This window comes from Vombatus ursinus, unplaced genomic scaffold, assembly GCF_900497805.2.
Source record: "Vombatus ursinus unplaced genomic scaffold, bare-nosed wombat genome assembly UNPS02014801.1, whole genome shotgun sequence".
NCBI lineage: Eukaryota > Metazoa > Chordata > Mammalia > Diprotodontia > Vombatidae > Vombatus > Vombatus ursinus.
Genome location: NW_020954579.1, coordinates 8,481,684 through 8,502,740, shown reverse-complemented (window position 1 = coordinate 8,502,740; position 21,057 = coordinate 8,481,684). Strand labels below are relative to the sequence as shown.

General features: G+C 45.6%; 1 protein-coding gene across 3 annotated transcripts in view; it reads left to right on the top strand.

Annotated features, from left to right (window-relative positions):
- ARHGAP27 (Rho GTPase activating protein 27) overlaps positions 1 to 21,057 on the top strand; it is a 71,566-nt gene that overhangs the window by 22,478 nt on the left and 28,031 nt on the right. The window contains exon 1 of one of the 3 annotated variants that reach the window (XM_027872783.1): positions 3,404 to 3,482. The exons of 1 other annotated variant lie outside the window; for it this stretch is intronic. Coding sequence is in view for 1 of the 2 variants with exons in the window: in XM_027872781.1 (XP_027728582.1) it covers positions 17,607 to 17,708 (102 nt within the window). In the remaining variant the exon portion in view is untranslated. Of the gene's footprint in view, positions 1 to 3,403; positions 3,483 to 17,454; positions 17,709 to 21,057 lie in introns of those variants that run through there. One more of the 3 variants, XM_027872781.1, reaches the window with a different exon arrangement.

Sequence of the window (21,057 nt, the reverse complement as noted above, 5' to 3'; positions counted from 1 at the left end):
CACTGCCCGTATTTGATTTGATTTCTTCTAAACACCCTTCTGGGCCTGAATCCAATGAAGATTTCTGAGGAGAGTATTGACACAATCCTAGACATACTTAAATTAGTTTTAAAGGAAGCTTTAAAATGCAACTCAGGAACCATTTTCTTCCTGAAACGTTTCTTGATTTCCCCATCTGCTAATGTTCTCTCTCCCAGCCTACCTATATGTGTAATTTATTAATTTGTTTATTAACTATATTTATACTGTAAATGGTTTTATATATACCTGTTGACTTCCCCATTAGAATGTGAGCTCATTGTGATTAGGGATTATTTCATTCTTTGTTCTTGTATCTTCAGGTCCAGCACAGTATCTGTCAAATAGTAGATGATTGATAAATATTTGTTGATTGAGGATAAATTGGAGGGGGGAGCAGTGAATGAAAGCAGGAAGACCTCTTAGAAGACTATTGCAAAGGTTGGGGCACATGGTAATGTCAAACTATACTTGGGTGGCAGATTGGGGAATAGAAGGGGACAGTTTGGAGAGATGTCATGACCTGGGAATGACTGAACTTGATAATTGATTGGATGTGAGAAGTGAAGGAAAAGAAAGAGTCAAAGATAATTTCCCTGAGCTTTCAAACATTGGAAGACTTGGTGAATCAGTGGGGCCTCAGGCAAAATTAGTGATAGAAGAAAGAAAAACAGATTTAGGGGAAATGATAAGTTCAGTTTGGGACATAATGTATTTGAGACGCTGTTGGGTTATTCAGACAGGAGATTTGAAACAATAGATCAAGAGAGGTCAAGGCTAGAGATGTGGACTTAGGAGTCACATGTACAGAGGGGATCATTGAAGCCTTGTGCAAATAAGATCACCAAAGGAGAGAATTTAGAGAGAGAATACTAAGGGCAGGTTCTTGGCAAACACCCATGTGAAGGGTTTGGAAGGAAGATAAGGATTCAGGAAAGCAGTCAGGAAAGGGTCAGTTAGAGAAGGAGGAGGAAAATCAGGAGGGGAGAGAGTATCAAAAAGGGGGTGACCAGCAACATAAAATACTCAAAAGAGAAGTCAAGGAGGATGAAGGCTGAGAAAAACCTTTGGATTCTTGAAAATTAACAGGCCATAGGAAATCTTGAAAAAACTTTGAACAAACAATATGGTTTTACTGCAATCACCTTGACTCTAAAAGGAATGAAACTGAAGGTAGGTAACCTTTTAGTGGAGGAGGTCCACAAATAGATTTCAGTGGGTCTATGAACTTGAATGGGAAAACATTTTTTCTTTATTTCATTTTAATTGGCTTCCTTGGCAATTCTTTTTTTTAAACTTTAATAATAATATTTTTCCTATTTATGTGTAAAAACAACTTTTAACATTCATTTTTTAAAAATTTTGAGTTCCAAATTCTTTCCCTCTCTCTCCCTTCCACCTACCTTGAGGTGGTAATTTGATACAGGTTATCCATGCACAGTCATGCAAAACATATTTCTATGTTAGTCATATTGTGAAATAAGACTCAAACAACAAAAAACATGAAAAAAAAATAAAGTAAAAAATAGTATGCTTCAATCTGCATTCAGACTCCATCAATTTTTTCTGTGGATGTGGATAGCATTTTTCATCATGAGTCCTTTGGAATTGTCCTGGGTCATTGAATTCCTGAGAATAGCTAAGTCATTCACAGTTGATCATCATACAATGTTGCTGTTACTGTGTACAATGTTCTGGTTCTGTTCACTTCACTTTACATCAGTTTGTATACGTCTTTCCACGTTTTTCCAAAATCACCCAGCTTGACATTTCTTATAGCACAATAGTATTCCATTATAATCATATACTACATCTTGTTCAGCCACTCTCCAATTGATGGGCAGCCCCTCAATTTCCAATCTTTGCAATCACAAAAACAGCTGCTATAAATATTTTTTTGTACCAACAGGTCCTTTCTCCTCTTTTTTTTTTTTAAATCTCTTTGGGACACAGACCTATTTGTGGTATTTTTGAGTGGAAGGGTATGTACAATTTTCTAGCTCTTTGGGCATAGTTCCAAATTGCTTTCCAGAATGGTTGGGTCAGTTCACAACTCCACCAACAATGCATTAATGTTCCAATTTTCCTGCGTCCCCTTCAACATTAGTCAATCTGATAAGTGTGAAGTAGTACCTCATGGTTGTTTTAATTTGCATTTTTCTAATCAATAGTGATCTACAGCGTTTTTTCATATGATTATAGATAAGCTTTGATTTCTTCCTCTGAAAACTGCCTTGGTCATCCTTTGTATTTTATGTTATGCATCCTAAAACATTATTCTGAGAAGGGGATCCATCAGCTTAACCAGACTGCTAAAGGGGTCCATGACACAAAGGAAAGTCTAGAAGCCATTCTCTAGAGCAGGCAGCAAACACAGGACCTGCAGGCCATGGGGGAGGGGGGGGAGCGGGAAAAACACTCCCTGGGTTCAGCTGAACCAGATTAAAATGTAATTAGAAAATACACTTAGAAATTTAGTAATTAGAAAATTAACAAAATAAAAAAATGCAATAGAACATAGATAACTGTACATTTTTAAACTAAGTCAGTGTGGGGCCTATGGGAATCCTTATTTATGAATTAGGGACTCCTGTTTCTATTTGAGTTTGATACCATTGATTTTGAGCATTTGAGATGCCTTTTTCCTGCTTTGCCTCATTGCCAGCAAATGAGTCAGATGGCATTTGTTAAGGGCTTACTATGATTTTTTTTCCTCTTTTTAAAAATTTTTTTAATTTCTTTTTTTTCAATGAACATTTATTTTCTCTCCCTATGTTCTTTACACCCCCACGGCACGGGGAGGGAGAGGAGGGGAACACCTTGTAACAAATATGCTTAGTCACATAAAGCAAATTCCCACATTGGCCACATCCAAAAATGTATGTTTAAGCCTTTATTCTGTGCCAGGCACTGTGCTAAGGGCTGAAGATATAAAGTTGAAAACACGGTCCCTGTCTTCAGTGAGCGCATATTCCAATGGGGAAAACAACATGTAAAGAACCATGTACTTACAAGAAATATACAGTGGAAATGAGATATAAATGGGGAGGAGTATTTCTGACACTGGAGGGTTGAGGGCAAAAAGGCAGTGAGCCCTCACCAGCGTCTGCCTTTCCCCTTCCCTCTGGAGGCAAGGAGGGCTTAGGTGGCAGTGCCAACCAAGGCTGGCCACAAAGGTGGAGCTCCCAGACAGGCAGGCTCCTCCTTCCTCCTTGAGCCAGCCCCTAAGGAAGTCCAAAGGATGGGTCAGCAGGGAAAGGGTTACAGCCAAGAAGGTCTTGGCCCCTCCTTATGCAAATAGCCACAGAGGTGCCCCACCTGGTCCCTTGCCCCCGGGCCCTGGGAGGAGACTCAAGCCTCCGGTGTTCTGTGGATCTGGGCTAAGGCCACAGCTGGGCAGCAGCAGGAAGAAGGAGAGGTCCTGGGTGCCAGCCACCTGCCAGCCCCACTCCCCGCTGGGAACTGTGAGTAACCTTTCCTTCCCAAGCCCTGGGAACAGGAGCCTCCTAGGAGAGGGGGCTCCCCCTGGGCAGAGCTGGGCATGGAGCAGAAGGCTGGGCCTCTCTCTCCTCCCTCCCGTCCTTCCACAGCTTCCTTAACTGGCCCAGTGACCTCCAGTCCTGGTGGCCCCTTCTCTGCCCCTCCCCTCTTTCACGTCTCCAGCTCTCCCCTGTGCCCTGCTCTGCATTTGTTATCTGCCTCCCCCAGGCACCCCTACTTTTTAACCTTTCTAAACTCCTAGGCTAGCCTCCAGCCTGGCAGTGATTAGAAATGAAGGCATTCTTTCCTCAGGCCAGAAGCAAAGGAGATCACCCTTGGCCTCTGATCACTCACTCTCCCGGAGAGGCAATCAGTGGGAGCTCCGAGATCCTGTTTGCTGAAAGGGTTTCCCTGAAGAGCCAAGAGTGGAATCCTGGGTGGCTCCTTGCCTTCTCCCCCAGGAGCCCCACCAGTTTCATTCATAACTGGGCTGTGTGTCTCCTGGAAGAGCCAGGCCCTCCCACTGACTCACCAACTCCAACCCCAGAGTGACCCAGGCATTCTTGCAGTATTAGCCTGAGTGACCTGAGTGAGCTCTGTTGAAGGTGGTACCTCTTCTCCACTTTTAAGGTGTGGGGCATCCACCCTTCAGTTTTTATCCATATCCTAGGCCACACCAGGCAATGTCTAAAACAGGGGTTCCTAACCTGGGAGCCAATAATTTGTCTTTTTTTTTTTTTTTTTTGGTGAGGCAGTGGGGTTAAGTGACCTGCCCAGAGCCACTCGTCTAGTGAGTGTTATGTGGCTGAGGCCACATTTGAACTCACATCCTCCTGACTCCAGGGCCGGTGCTCTATCCACTGTGCCACCTAGCTGCCCCTCCAATAATTTGTCTTTAGAAAATATTTTGGTAACTGTGTTTCAATATGATTTATTTCCTTTGTAATCCTGTGGTTTTATAAAATTTTATGCATTTAAAAATGTTATTCTGTTCATGGAACTGTAGGTCTAAGAAAAGGCTCAAGCCCCAGCTCTTTCTCCCTTTCAATCCACACCCAAAGCAAAAGTTAAAAACAAACAAATAAAAAACTGCCACACAGAACACCACAGGATCTCCCCCAAGCCACTGGGCCTGAGATCCTTTGGCCTCTCTTGAGTAATTGTCCCTCCTCCCCGTCCTGAACTGAAACCTTCCTCACTCTCTTAGCCTTAGTCTTAGTGGAAATAAGCATTTATAAAGTGCCTACGGTGTGCCAGGCACTGGGCCAAGCACTCTACAAATACTATTATTTCATTTATCTTCACGACAACCCTGGGAGATAGGATGCTGTTATTATCCCCGTTTTCTGGTTGAGGAAATTCAAGCAGACAGAAGTTAGGTGACTTGCCCAGGATCACACAGCTAGGCAGTGTCTGAGACTGGATTTGAACTTAGGTCTTCCTGACTCCAGGTTTAGTGCTCTATCTACATGGTCACCTATCTGCTTCTGGGTACAAACTACTGAATATTAAGGAATGAAGATAACAGCTGTTTAGTAGAAAGAGCCTAGTACAAAGGCTTAAGGAGACCCAAGGCTGTAGGAGTCTTACCTCAACTCTGTCTCTAACCAGCTGTGCTATCTTGAGCAAATAACTTTCCCTCTCTGGGCCTCCATTTCCTCAACAGCAAATTGGGGGAGTGGTGTCAAAGGATCTCTAAGGCTCCTTCTGGCTTTTATATTCTGTGAACCTACAAAATACCCAATCCCCAGGACACAACTCCCCTCCTCACCGCCAGCCCTTTGGCTTTCCTGGATTTGAGTCAACCCATTCTAGACTTGATTTCTTAACCTGATCCAATCTTCAGAGTGGCTGGGGGTAGTGGAGAGTGGGGAGAGGACAACCCGTGCCCATTTCCAGAGCAGGGAGGCACTCTCAGTGCCAACATCTGAAAGGGAGGCGTGATAGTTAATGCCGAGGTCCCAAGGAACAGGACAGCCTGTGCTGATATCAGGGGAGGACAGGATGGTCACAGCATCAACATTGAAAGGATAGTCAGTAGCATTGTCTGGGGGGCTGGGCTCAGCAGTCCAGGAGTAGCCGAGGTAAGTGGTGGTATCCAGGGGAAGAGGGGAGACAGTATGGAGGAGGTGGGATGGTCAGTGGAAAACAGCCTGGGGAGATAGGATGCTTGATGTAGGTGACCCTTGTAGGTTAGGGTCACAAGCTCATGATTAGATTTTAAGGGGGGAGGGATTTGTTCTCCTGTTTCAAGGTTTCTTGGACTTCGGTCTGACAATAGGCGAGGGGAGGGAAGACATATGAAAGAACTCTCCCCTCCCTCCCTTTCTGCTCCCACTTCCTGGATCTCAGCTCCTTTCAGTGACAGAAGAGTGGATTGTATCAGTGAGGAGTTGGGAAACCTTGGCCCCTGACCCAGGGGCCTCACCCCCTATCACCTGAACTCTGGAAGAAATGAAGGAAGAATTCCCCCCGGGGACCTAACTCCCATATTCTAAATACTTTCTCCTCCTCAGTTTTTCTGCCCTCAAAGGGAGTTCCCCACCCCACCTCTGTGGCCCCAACCAGGCACTTTGGATTCGAGAGGACATAGGAGTGGTGGGTCTGGGGTTTATGGGGAGATCACTGCACGGTAAACATCTCTATTTTTCTCCCCCACCCCTAACTCCTTCCTACCCAAAGGGCTTTCCTGAAATTTGTAGTGGGGAAGAGAAGGCAGGCAAGCTCACCAGGTCACTTTGGCAGGTTGAGGGAATTAGCCCAGCTTTGCAGATACTTAATTTGAAAACCCTGTGATTGAAAAACCAGAATCACCCCAGTATCCCTTCCCTGAGTCACAGGCCTTGGGGGATGGTAGTGGCCACGGGTAGGAAAGAGTTAGAGAGACAATTCAGGCATGTGCTCACACAACCTACTTACACTGACAGAGAGTTAGGATGAGGTAGTGGAAGAAGCCAAGACCTAGCCTGGAGAGTCTTGTTTCTGCTGCTTATTAGCTGTGTGACCTTGGGCAAAATCACTTTTATTTCCTAGGCCTCGGTTTCTTCCTTTCAAAAAATGACAGGTTCAGGCCTGGCCAATCTCTACGAATGTCAGCGTCTTTGAAAACAGGGACTGCTGCATTGCTGGCTTTGCTCTCACCCAGCCTGCCTCGCTCAGTACGGTACTCGACACATAGTAGGTACTGTTTTTGGTTTGTTAGCTGGAGACTGGGTAACCCTGTCTCACCAGGCTGGAAGAGCAGTGGTCACAAAGATAAGTCTTCCTGATTCTAGATCCAGCACTCTCTCCACTGCGCTACCTAGCTACCTCAGTTTCCTCATCTGTAAAATGAGCTGGAGAAGGAAATTGCGAACCACTCCAGTCTCTTTGCCAAGAAAACCCCCAAAATGGGACTGAAAAATGACTGAGCAACAAGAACAGTCTGAACTGACCGTCGCAACAATGTTATGAGGTCAGCAGGGCAAAATATGGTTGTCTCCATTTTGTGTATGAGGCCTAGAGGAGTGAAGTTACTTGTTTGAGGTCACACACAGTGACGTCTTAGCAAAGCCACGTCTGGTCTCCTGTACATTATTCTGAACCTCTTCCCATGGTCCAAAAATGACGTGTAAAAGCTAGAGCGAGTTTTGTCCTTTTACTTGGATGGTATACAGAAAGGGTGGCATGGCGATTAATAGGAGCTAACATTTATATTGAGCGTAAAGTTGCAAAGTACTTTACATATGTTCATTTTATCCTCACAACAACCTGGGGAGGTAGGTATTATTGTTGTTGTGGTTCAGTCTTGCCCTACTCTTCTTGATCCCACCTGAGGTTTTCTTGGCAAAAATACTAGAGTGTTTTGCCGTTTCTTTCTCCAGCTGATTTTGTAGATGAGGAACTGAGTGAGGCACACAGGGTTGAATGACTTACCCAGGGTCACATAATGAGGAAGGGTCTGAGGCTGGATTTGAACTCAGGTCTTCCTAACTCCATGTCTGGCACTCTACCTACTGTGCCATCTAGCTGCTGTAGTCCCTTAACCTTTAGACAACTTATCTACTAAGTGACAGATGGGTGGTAGATGCGTAACTAGAAAGCTCCCATACCAGAAGTTCCCCATGCTGGTCAAATCTTTCAAGTATAGGTGTAGATTCCTTTGTGATGATTCCCTTTACCCTACCTACTGACTCCCTCCCTTCTACTGCACCCCCACCCACACTGGGCCCGAGGCTGGGATTCAGCACCTAGAAGTCATGAGCAAGTAGAAAAGCCAATTTTTTTTCCTCTAGCAAAGAGTTTTTCATTGTATTTTTGCCTGGCATAAGGACTGGGCATCATGCCACTAGATGTAAGAGGACCATGGATTCAGAGCTGAAAGGGACCTCAAAGATGATCTCATTCAACCCCCTTATTTTGTATGGCAACCAGTCAGATATTATTTATTAAACACCTACTATGTGCCGGATACCCGGGCTAAGAACTGGCGGTCCAGAGAAAGACAAAGAAGAGCCTCTCATGGATCCCCCAGTCTAATAGAGGAGTCAACATGGAAACAACTCTGTACAAATAAGATATAGACGGGATAGATTTGAGTTCACCCCAGAGGAAAGGCACTAAGATTAAGGAGGAGTAGGGAACTTAAAGGAAGCCAGGAGGCAGAGGTGAGGAGAGAGAGCCTTCCAGGCCCAAGGGACAGCGAGAGAAGATGCCTGGGATGGTCCAGGCATTTTCTGTTTGATCCTGGAGGTCGCAGAAAACCAGCAGCATTTACTAAACCGGGAGGGGATATGGTCAGAGCTGTGCTTTAGGAAACTGAGTGTTGGAGAAGGGCAAGTCACTCACCCAAAGTCAAATAAGTAGTTAAGGACCAGAGCTCAGGATTTGAACCAGGTCACCAGGCTCCAAATACCATGCTTTTTTCATCACACCATTCATAGAATGACAGAATAATATTTTAGAGCTAGAAGGGACATTTGCTGTCATCTAGTCTCATACTTTCATTTTACAGATAAGAGAACTGAGGCCTAGGGAGGTTAGTGACTTGCCCAGGGTCACACAGGTAGTGACAGGTGAGATTTGAACCCATGTCCTCTGACTTGAAATCCAGTGTTCTTGTCTGTAAACCATGCTGCCTCTTAAAAAATAACCGGGGGGGGGGGGGGTGGTGGTGTGTGCAGCTGGGTGGCACAGTGGATAGAGCATTGGCGTCAGGACGACCTGATTTCAAATCTGGCCTCAGATACTAGCTGTGTGACCCTAGGCAAGTCACTTAATCCTGATTGCCTCCAAAAAATATAAATAAAATAATGGAGATCATACATCCAAAGCTGTCACACAGATTGTAAATGTTAAAGTCAGGATGTGAACCCATGTCTTCTGACCTGGAGCCAGGAAGTACTAGCTGGGGAAGCAGAATGTTCTTACACAAAATGAAGAAGGACTGTGTGTTAGATACCTACCTTCCGTAGGTGTCTTTCCTGTTTGGGTCACTCCCCACCTCTGGCATGTAACCAGATTGAGCCTCTTGACTGGTTTAGTGGGAAATGTTTTGCTTTTGACTCTGTGGATGACATAGGGTTTTCTTGTCCTGCCTCACCCTGTCATTGTGATAGGAGCTTCTGGGGAGGCTTGAACTTTGGAGGGAGGGTTGGATAAAAGAGTGGGGAGAAGAGAATGGACATCCACCCAGTGAGTTGTTCTGGGGACCGTAGAGCCTTTGTCTCCTTCAATATCCCCAGTCCCTAACCCCATCTCAGCATACACATGACTCACTTTTGGGCCTGGGGTGAGGAGTGGGGGGTGGAGGGAAGAGGGAGTAGAGGAGGGGACGGGACCTCTGGGGATGTTTACCCTAGGCTTGGAGCTCTTCCTCTGAGAATCACTCCCCAGCCCGGGGTAGGAGATAAGATGCTGATGATGGGAAGGGTGAGCGCCATGGAGTGGGTGGGAAGAGGAGGGAGGAATCTGGCCACTTGCCCTGAAAAATAAAGGGATCTGAAGTTTAGCAGGCTTTGCTGAAGTCTTGAGGGTGTAAGGGGGAAGGAGAACAGGCTGAACACAATGGAAAGACAGACCAAGCTGCTGGTCAAGGCCCCTTCCCCCTCTCCCAACAAAGATGCCCCTTCCCTTCAAATTTGGATTTTGACACTTTCCAGCTATGTGGTCCTGGATAAGTCATCTGACCTTCATTTGCCTCAGTTTCCTCAACTGTAAAATGGAGGTGATAAAAATAGCATCTGTCTCCTGGGTTGTTGTGAGGATTAATTAAGATAATAATTGTAAAGCGCTTAGCACAGTGCCTGACACATGGTAGATATAAATACTATTTTCCTTCCTTTCTTTCCTGCTGACCTTTGGGTTTTCCCTCCCTTCTTGGAGACGGAGGCAGGAGCTTCTCCTGAGTTATCTGGGGTTTCTGGCAAGGCTTCCCTCATAGCCTCAAAGAGTTTTCTCCTACCACCTGCACGGTGCTCTGACCTCTCTCTCTGCCCTCCTATCCATCCTCATATCTGTGCCCTCTCACCCCCTCCTATCCCTGGTAGCTCAGTATTTCCTACAGCTCTGGAATGTTTTGAGGTAGGTCCCTTCTTTTTTCTCCTTCCTGAGTGGCTGTTTTGGACATGAGAGTGTGTGTGTGTATATGTGTTTGTGACAGAGATTTAGAGAGAGACAGAAGGAGGGAGAGAGAAAGGGGAAGAGAGAGAGGGAGAGAGAGAAAAGAGATGGAGAGGGGGGAATAGAGAGAGGAGAGAGAGAAAGAGAGAGAAGGAGAGGAGAAAGGAAGAGAAGAGGGAGGAGAGGGAGAGAGAGAGGGAGAGAGAGAGAGGGAGAGAGAGCGAGGGAGGGAGAGGGAGAGAGAGAGAGAGAGTAAAAAGACAGTATAAGAGAGACAGAGACAGACAGACAGAGACAGACAGATGGAGACAGACTTCCCAGATGCTGAATGCCATCCTGTTTATGAAAGGCCTGTCTCTCTTCGGCTCTGTCCCTTTCCCTCGACCATAAGACAGCTAAGCCTATCACAGGGCTGTTGGCTGCCGGAGCTGAGTCACAAGTGATGGACGTACTTAAGGCTTAAGCTGAAGGAGCCTCATAACTGAGCCACTTCTGAGGTCAGGTGGTGGATGGGGGCTGGGAACTGGTGTATTAGAGGGTTCAGATTCTCCAGCGGAAGGTGTTCTGGTCAATTTCCAAAAATCTATAGATCCTTTCACTGATCCCTCCACACATTTAGTATTTGGTACTAATGCTTCTCTCCCTCTCTCCATCTTTAGCCAATACATCCAGCCCATGGTGGTTTGGGAGCAGAGGGGCCCTGGGAGATGGAAAGCTATAAGAGAGGAAATCCTTTTAATAACAGAAAGTATAAAGTCTGGCCTGGGTGGGGCGGGGAGCTTCCTGAGCTCCAGGCTGAGATGGAGCGGGGGCCCCTGCTTGGCCAGAGAAGTAATTGGTCCAGAGGGCAGAAAGGAGAAGGAAGGGAAGGACACTCTCATGGAGATAAGAGATACCCATTAGGGACACAGTTCTTAACCTGGGATCTATGACCTTTGTTATTTTTTATATTCATTAATTTATACTGTATTAATATTATGTTTATGCATTTTAAAACATTATTCTGAGAGGGGTCCCATAGCCTTCCTGAGACTATCAGAGGGATCCATGGTACAGAAAAAAAAATAATCTCTACTAGTGGAAGCTAGAAAAAGAGACTCTGTGTGTGTGTGTGTGTGTGTGTGTGTGTGTGTGTGTGTATGTGAGAAAATGCTTGTATACATGTTGAACTTCCGTGTGTGGCTGGGAATGGAGATAATTTGAGAGGAAGTGTCCTCTTGGGGAGGGGTTAGAGAAAGTGAAATCACTTTCCCACTACACCAAAGTGGGGAAATCACTGACCTTGGAATCAGAAGACCCGCTTTTAAATCTAAGCTCTAATACTGGATGAGTGACAGTGGACAAGTCATTTAACCTCTGTTTGCCTCAGTTTCCTCATTTGTAAAGTGGGGACAATCATAGCACCTACCTTGCAGGGTTGTTGTGAAGATCATGTGAGGTGATAATTATGTAGCCTGACACACAGTAAGCTTGATGTAAATGTTAGCTATCATTATTATGTACCAACTGGAGGTAATAACACTTGTGGTATGTACCACTTGTGGGCCACAATGGGGTGCTGCGCTTAAGGGAACTATGTTGAGTGGAGTCAAAATCAGGCAAAGCTGCTGATGGAAAATGGAAAATTACCTGCAAAGGTTCGATTTGAGCCCTCTATAAAGGAGGGCTGTGGGAGGAATTTACTCCTCCGGCCCTCCAGTCAGAGGAGAGAAGCAATTGAGGGAGTTGAGAAGGTTTTGTTGTTGTTGAGTTGTTTCAGTTGAGTCTGACTCTTCCTGACCCCATTTGGGGTTTTCTTGGCAAAGATACTGCAGTGATTTGCCATTTTCCTCTCTAGCTCGTTTTACAGATGAGGAAACTGAGGCAGACAGGGTTTTAAAAGTCTTGCCTGGTGTCGTATAGCTAGTAAGTGTTGGAGGCCGGATTTGAACTCACAAAGAGGAATCTTCTTGATTCCAGATCCACTACTCTATTCACTGCACCAAGGTGCTGAGCCTCGAAGTCTGAATCATCAGCGTGGTGATGAGAATTTGGGTGATCTGCTCATCCTGAGGGAAGGCATGATGTTGTGTGGAGACTTAGCTAAACAGAACTGTTCATCGAAAATGGCCAGTCAAGTCAAAAAGCTTTTATTAAGTGCCTGCTATGTGCTAGGCACTGTGCCAAGCACCCGGGATACAAAGAAAGGCAAAAGACAGTCACTGCCTTCAAGTAGTTCACAGTTTAATGAGAGGAGATAGCCTGCAAACAAGGATGTACCAACAAGCTATACACAGTATAAAAAGAAGGAAGGCTGTAGAATTCAGGAGGAGTGGAAAAGGCTTCCTGTGGAAGGTAGGATTTGGGGTATTTACTTTATTTTATGTATTGTTTCCTGTTAGAAGGTTGCCAGGGAATCCAGGAGGGAGAGAATTCCAGGCGTAGGGGACAGCTGGTGAAAATGCCTGGAGTGGAAGGGTGTTGTTTGTGTGTGTGTGTGTGTGTGTGTGTGTGTGTGTGTGTGTGTATATGTGTTTGAGAGAGAGAGAGAAGAGAGGAGAAAAAAGGGTGGGGCAAGAGAAATAGAGAGAAAAAGGGGAAGGAAGGGAAAGAGAGACAGGAGAAAGGACAGACAGGAGAGATAGTGAGGGGAAGGAAGGGAGATACAGATAGAGACAAACAGGAGAAACAAAAGAGAGACAGGAAAGATAAAGTCAGAGAGAGAGAGACACGAAGGAAGGGAGAGACAGAGAGAGACAGTAGAAAGAAAAGAGAGACAGGAGAGACAGTCAGAGAGAGAAAGACAAAGGGGAGGGACAGAGACAGAGAGAGACTGAAGAGACAAAAAGAAAGGACAGACAGGAGAGAAAGAGTCAAAGAGAGAAAAGGAAAGGAAGGAAGACAGGAAAAGAAAGAAGAAAAGAAGGAAGAGACACAGAGACAGGAGAAAGAAAGGACAGACAGGATAGATAGAGAGGGGAAGAAAGGGAGAGACAGAGACAGGAGAAAGAAAAGAGAGACAGGAGAGATAGAGTCAGAGAGAGAGAGAGAAAGATGAAGGGAGAGACAGACAGAGATAGCTGGAAAAAAAGAGAGACAGGAGAGAGAGAGAAAGACAAAGGGGAGGGACAGAGACAGAGAGAGACTGAGAGACAGAAAGAAAGGACAGACAGAAGAGAAAGAGTCATAGAGAGAAAAGGAAAGGAAGGAAGACAGGAAGGAAAAGAAGAAAAGAATGGACACAGAAACAGGAGAAAGAAAGAACAGACAGAAGAGTTAGAGTCAGAGAGACCAAGGAGCCCAAGGATTAGATGACTCCATATAGATCCAGAGCTTGAAATGGTTCAGTTATAATTTCTGAAGTTCTTGCACTTGAATAAAGCAAGGCATAGAAGTTATCATGGTCTTAAAATTCCCAAACTCCCATTTCCTCTCCTGATGCTGGAGGTAATAGGGAGCCACTGGAGTTTGCTGAGCAGTCTGAGTTTTCAGACCTGTGGATTCTGCATTTTAAGTCCATCACCGCTCTGATAGGAAGTGAGTAGAAGTATACTTTATCCTCAGTGCTCTGGAATGGTGGTTCAAGACAAACCCTTCTTAAGCAACCTACTGTGTGCAGGGTATTGGGGATATAAACATGAAAAGTGATGCAGCCTTTGCCCTCAAGCTATTTATGGTCTATTTTGTCTCTTTAGGTAGGGATGATGGGCAGCTTACACAGAGATAAGAGTGCTGGGTGGAACAAAAGAGAGACTCAGACAAAGTGCTCTAGGAAAACTTGAGGGGGAGCTTGAAAATTTTCACTTGGTACCTTATTAGCTGTGATCCAGAGCAAAATCACTTAACCTCTGTTTACCTCAATTTTTTCATCTGTAAAATGAGGATAATAATAGCACCTATGTCTCAGGGTTGTTGTGAGGGTCAAATGAGATATTTGTGAAAAAAACAACCACCAAAAAAAAAAAACCCACTTAGCACAGGGCCTGGTGGGCAAATCAGGGAAGGCTTCCTGGAGCTGAGCCTTAAAGGAAGACATATTTCCATAGGTAGAGATGAGAAGGGAGTGTGTTCATGTGGGGCAGGCTATGTAAATTAATGGAGATAACTGAGATTAGGATGAAGTCTAGGAACAATTAGTAGCTCAGTTTGGTTGGAACATGTTGTATGAAGTATATAAAAGGGAGTAAGATGAAGTAAACCTGTACAAGGTAAGTTGGAGGGCCTTAAATTCTAGGATTAGAAGTTTGTACTTTACCATCGAGGCAGTAGGGAACCCTTGAATGTTCTTGAGCCAGGGAGAAATATGGTCATACCCCTGCTTTGGGAAGCTTCTGTATTTTGATGCCTTTTGAATGAAAGAGTGATGGGCAGGGAGCCTAGTCAGAAGGTGATCGCAATAGCCCCCATGAAAGGTAGTTAGACCAGCCGTGTCAAACTCAAAAGAGATAGGGGACCAGTAATCCAAACATAAGGATCCTTCTAGGCCCAATATTGACTTAGTTTTAAAATATAAGATTATCTGTGTCTTATTGTATTTTTGTTAAATATTTTCAAGTACATTAGACTTTGAATCAGGGTGGGGGCCTTGTGAGGAAGAGACCAGAAGAGTAAAAGGTAAAGTTAACTGAATGAATGTGGGAAATGAGGGCGAAAGAATGGTATGGTGAAAAGCTTCTTTAATCCCAACACCTGGGTTCAAATTCTGCCTCTGATGTTTCCAACCTGTGTAACATTGCAATACGATGTGTAACACTATAACTTTCCTACCCCTCAGTTTCCTCATCTAGACTAGGGGCCTCTGAGGACCCTCTCAGCTCTAAATCGATGATCTTACAACCTTTTTATCCTAAGAACAAAGGATGACTGGAACGATGGTAGCGACAAAGGCTAGGAGCCCCGTGCTATGTTAGATGTAGGGGAAATGGCACAGGGGCTCTTGTGGGATTATAAGTAGGACTGCTTGTGTTTATATGCAGCTGTTGTCTCTAGGTAAGCAGGGAGTTCTTAACCTTCTGTGCATTTGTGTGTGTATGTATGTGTGTATATGTGTGCATATACACATATACATGCATATATACCTATGTATACATATATACATACACACACATAGATGGATAGATAGATAGAGAGAGAGAGATCTCTACTTCACAAGCCTACCACCCAGATTCAAAATCTAATATAATTGAAAAATTTAATAAATAAAAATTAAAAATTAAATAAAACATAGATATTACACACATATGTATATATGTATATATGTATGATGTGTGTATAGATATATCAATATCAGCTTGGTGGCATAGTGAATAGAATGCCAGCTCTGGAATCAGGAAGACTTGAGTTCAAATCCAGCCTCAGACACTCACTAGCTGTGTGACCCTGGGCAAGTCACTTAACCCTGATTGCCTCAGTTTCCTCATCTGTCAAATGAGCTGGAGAAGGAAATAGTAAACCATTCCAATATCTTTGCCAAGAAAACCCCAAAAGGGGTCATGAAAAGTCATACATGACTGAACAACAACAAATGTATATATATATGTATGTGTATATATACGCACACACACAAAACATGTATGCACATGTGTGTGCATGTATGTCTAGATATATATGTTTAGTATTATTTTGGAATAATCAGTTTCTATTGTAATCTTGTCTGAGGCAGCTAGGAGGTCCTGTGGACAGAGAACTGAACCTGGAGTTAGGAAGATCCGAATTTGATTTTGACTTTCTACGCTCACCAGCTGTGTGACCCTGGGCAAGTCATGTAATCTCAATTTCCTTGTCTGTAGAATGGGGATAACAATAGCACCAACCTCAGGCTTGTTGTGAGGATTGAAGGAGATGATATCTGTAAAGTGCTTTACAAACCTTGAAGTGCTCTACAAATCAGTGCTAGCTATATTAATTTTATGCATTTCAAACCATGATTCTGAGGAGGGGGCCATAGGGTTCACCAGGCTGCCAGAGGGGTCCATGGCACAAAAAAGGTGAAGAATCACTGAGTTAAACCCAAGGTCTCTGGGGAAAAGGCCAGGGATTCAGGTGGAATTATTGGATTAAATCTATATCTGACACTCCAGTTTTCTCCATCACTCGCTCCCTCTTCCGGGAGCAGACCCTCCGTTTCTTCTGATTTTTTTTTCTTCTCTCCTACATCCTAACCCAACTGTCTAAACTAATCCTAGCCTGAGGGCTGGGCCTTACTTTTCTAAGTATGCTTAGGTAGAAATACCTTGCTGGGGAATGGGGTTGCTCTGTGGGGCACTGAATCACAGGAGGATTATGAACAAAGCATAAATTATTAGGTCATGTGCTGTGGACCCCTGATGCTAGAGCAGAATCCTGGGCAACCATACCTTCTGCCAGCTTTCTGGAGCACAGGGATGCATTTGGTGGTGGCTTGGGGCCAGTAGGAGATGAGTTAGCTTCAAACTTATCTGGTTTCTTGGTGCAATGGGAAAAGAAGAAAACAAGCATTTATTATGTGCCTACTGTGTTCCAGGTACTGGGGCTAAGTATTATCTCATTTGATCCTCACAACAACCCTGTGTGGTAGGTGGTGTTATTATTTCCATTTTATAATTGAGGAAACTGAAGTAGACAGAGGTTAAGTGACTTGCTCAGCATCACACAGCTAGCTGGGAAAGAAGAAAATAAGCATTTATTAAGTGCCTACTATGTTCCAGGCACTAGGGCTAAGTATTTTCTCATTTAATGCTCACAACAACTCCAGGTGATAGGTGCTATTATTATTCCTATTTTATAATTGAGGAAACTGAAGCAGACAAAGGTTAAGTGACTTGCTCAATGTCTCACAGCTAGGAAGTGTCTGAGGCTGGATTTGAACTCAGGTCTTTCTGACTCAAACTGCACCACCTAGCGAGTCGCCTAGGGATAGTAAGGGGAAGAAGTTACACTGGACCATAAGCCCTGACATCTTGACTTGTCATGAAAATCTGATAAACGATAAGGGAGTCTTGGCTCAGAGAATCCTGGGGCACGTACCTAGATGTAGAGGGTCGAACCTGCCCTATTTGTCCTTTACTGTAGAAGAAGGGGGATAGGATAACAGGAGAGTCAGCCTTGGACATTCTCCCATCAGCTGGCCTCAATGTGTTGTCCCTGAAGCTTGGTGGCTGCCCTGGACCTCCAAAGAAAGGAGATTCTCTTTGGGGTTTGGGGATGATGATCTCAGGAAAATGTGTACAAGAGATTGACCAGACCCCAGCTCCGTCCTCTGCCAGGGGGCTTGCGTTGTTGTCTCGGGAAGTACAAAAGTATCGACTGACTTATTAGCTCCTAAAAGCCCTGCTCTGCCTCTCTGTCTGTCACCCCCAGCAACGCTTCCGCTCCCTTTGCCCTGACAGGAAATGTGCTGGAGACCAGCCTCCTTCACCTCTGGACAACTTCTCTTTTTGGGCTCCCCTGTGGGCTCCCTGTGCCCCATCCCTGAGGCTGTGCTCCCTTGGGCTCCACCCTCCCAGATCCACCCCAGGTCCCAGTTTCTGGTTGGCCTTGAAGGGTCTAGGATGGTGGACATGATTGCCAGGATGAGCCGGAGACGGAGCCGGGCCTCTCGGAGGCAGGAGGGATGCCCGCATGAGGGGCTCGGTGCCAGGGACACTTTGGAGGTTGGTATTACGGATATGACAAGAGAAAGACCGCCATGGGAAAGGCGGAGAAGTGAGGATTTTTTTTGGAGGGGGGTGGAGAATCATAGGAACAGAGAATCATAGAACACTAAAACTCAGCGGGGGACCTTAAAAATCACCTGTTATGTTGTCAGAATGTTGCTGAAGTAGAGCATGGATTGGAGAACTGGGGGAGGGGGCTGCTTTGCTCTGGGTTTGAGCACTTTGCAAGGGACAATTGAGGTTTAACCTTGGCAAGCATCATGAGACTCGGGTGTGATGAAGGGGAATCTAGGATCCTTGCCCTGTGAGTTCTCTCTCCATGCTAGGAGAGAAGAAAAAAAAGGCCGACTGATGGAGTACGAGGGGCATGGTGAGGAGGGGGAGAGCGCCAGGGTCGGCCTGGGGAGATGACAGTGCAGGCAGTGTGAGAAGGAGGAAGGCCTGGCCAGGAGAGGTTGACTGTTGTCAGGAAATGCTGTGAGAGGGGTGGGGTGGGATGTGGTAAGAACCTGGTTAGCTTTAGGTGGCAGGGCTAAGAAAGATGGGTGGGACCAATGCTGCTGAGAAACAGTGCCACAAGATCCCTTCTCAGCTTCTAGAAGGCTTTTCAGTTATTTGCAGGTCCATTATACGATGCCCCTGATCCTGAAGCACAGCAAGAAAGGTGTGTGTGTCTGTGTGTGTGTGTCTATGTGTGTGTCTGTGTTTGTGTGTGTCTGTGTGTGTGTGTGTGTGTATGAGACTGAGACCCAGAGGGCACAGCATTCCGAGGAATGGGGTCTGTAAATCCCTTGCCTTTGACCTTATGCCCAATATTGGTACCAATCTGCATCTCCTGCCCAGCTTCTGGGGCCAGAACTGTGGTTTTCTCACTCAGGCTCAGCAGAGGTCATTGGCACATTTTGCAGAGGTTGGCGGCCTATAGCAAACTTCCCCTTGAGGGATTGGGACATAACACAATTTTATGTGAGTGTTGGGGGTGTGGGTGGGAAGAGGTAGAGAAGATGGGCTGGACAGGAGGTTGTGTGTGAACCATTCTAGAGAGAAACTTTTCACTGTAGAACCTGACTTGTGGCCTAAACTCCATAGGGTGGCTGAGCCTTCTAGAGGTCCCTGTCTGGGGACTTCAGAGGTCCTACTGATCGCAATAACAATAACAATAACTGGCATTTAGGTAGCTCTTTAAAGCTGGCAAATCACTTTATGTATGTCAGTTCATTTAAATGAGGCAGGTATTATTATGCCTATTTTTATTAGATGCGAAGAGGTTCAGAAAGATCAGTGCAGGGGAGGGGGACCTTCAGCTTTGAGGCCACCTGTGACTGATCAAAGGGCTGCACTTGAGGACCTAGAGGGCCACATGTGTCCTCAAGGCCACAGATTCCCCACCCCTGCATTAGTAGCTTACCACAGTCACAACTAGAACTGTAAGCAACATTAGGTGACATTTGAATGTGGGTCTTCCCTTTCTCCAAGTGAAGCATCCCTGCCAAGTGGTGACTCAGCTTCTTCTGAGATGAGCAACTCATTCCTTCCCAAGGCAATCCCCTTCTATTTTCTTTTTCTTTCTTTTTTTTTTCAGACAATTGGGGTTAAGTGATTTGCCCAGGGCCACACAGCCAGTAAGTGCCTGAGGCAGGATTTGAACTCAGGTCCTCCTGACTCCATTCACTTAGCCTCCTAGCTGGCCCTGCCTTCTATTTTCTAATTGTTAAGAATTTCATTCTACTGAAGCCTTCCCTCCCAGAGCTCAATGATCTTAGCTCATGGTTTTATAATGCTTTATATGGAATGCAAAGTACTCTTTTCATAACATCCTTGTGAGGTAGGCCACTATATCATTGTTTCTATTTTATAGATGAGGAAACTGAGTCTCACTGAGGATGAGTGACTTCATACAAAATCAACCGCATAGCTAGTGTCAACACCAGAATTTGAACTCAGACTTTCTGATTCCTAGGTCCGGTGGTGTTTTCATCATATCAAATTACTTTTCACCACACTATTCACTGGTTCTAGATTTGTTCTCTGGCATTGCAGAGAGTAACTGATTCCTCTTTTGTGGGCCAACCCTTCAAAGTTGGCATTCTGTACTATTTTAGGACAGCTAGATGGCTCAGTGGATAGCTCACTGGGCCTGGAATCAGGAAGACCTGAGCTTAAACCCAGCCTCAGACAGTGTTACTACCTGTATTACCTTGGGTAAGTCACTTAACCTGTTTGCCTAGGAAATAACTAGATGGATAGAACACTGGGCCTAGAGTCAGGAAGACCTGAATTCAGATGTGGCCTCAGATAACTTACCAGCTGTGTGATCCTGGGCAAGTCCCTTAACCTATTTGCCTTAATCCACTGGAGAAGGAAATGGCAAACCACTTCAGTATCCTTGCCAAGAAAATCCTACAGACAGTGTTGACATTCCATGGTCCATGTAGTCATGAAGAAATGAACACTGTACTGGCCGCGCGCCGACCTTCTGCCGGCCGCATGCCGGTACCCTTTCCTCCTATAATGAGCACACTACCAGAGTCATACTCACTTCCGAGTCTTCGGTCCTCAGCCGGATAAACACACAGAGACGAGCCATCGGGAGGCGCCAACACCAGAGCTTTATTCAGAGGCCATCACAGCAAGCCATCATAGCAAGCCCAAGCAGCAAGGCCAGAGCAACAGGGCAGGAGCCAGGAGAGAGCGCGTGATCTGACCACGCTTGTTCCTAAGTACCTACCTAGCCCCTCCTCCCCAGCCCGCTTACTAGCCAATGATTGTAGGGTCAGATACCGGAAGGGGCTGTCTGAGTTTAGCACACCAAGGGGGAGGGAGTGACGTAGGAGGCTAGGACCGGATACAGGGAGGAGGCATCTGGGATTAGCGCATAGACAGAGTACGTGACCTAGGAAGTCAGACTCAGACACTGGGAGGAGGGGTCTGGATCAGTGCTGCACAAAGGGACCCAGGAAGTCAGGAAGGTCACAAGAGGCGTCTGGGGATGACGTTGCATATAGGGAGGGGACCAAGCAAAGGGAACTCAGTCCTCTGCCATCCCACTCCCACGTGGCACTGCCCCTTGCCTCAGGAGCTCAAGCTCCGGCTACTTCCTTGCACCCAGCTTATCTCACATAGCACTGCCCACTGCCTCAGGGCTTCTCCGTATCCAGCCCATCCCAGTTCACCACGACTCTGCCTACCACAGCCCCTGCCTCGACTTCCAAAATACCCAGATCTTACCCTACTCTTGCCACAGCGCCCAACCTGGTAGCTGCCAACATCAGACAGTCCCTCACAGAACACGACTGAATGACTGAATGACTTGCCCTCTTAGGAGGGCAAGAAAATGAAACCTGTA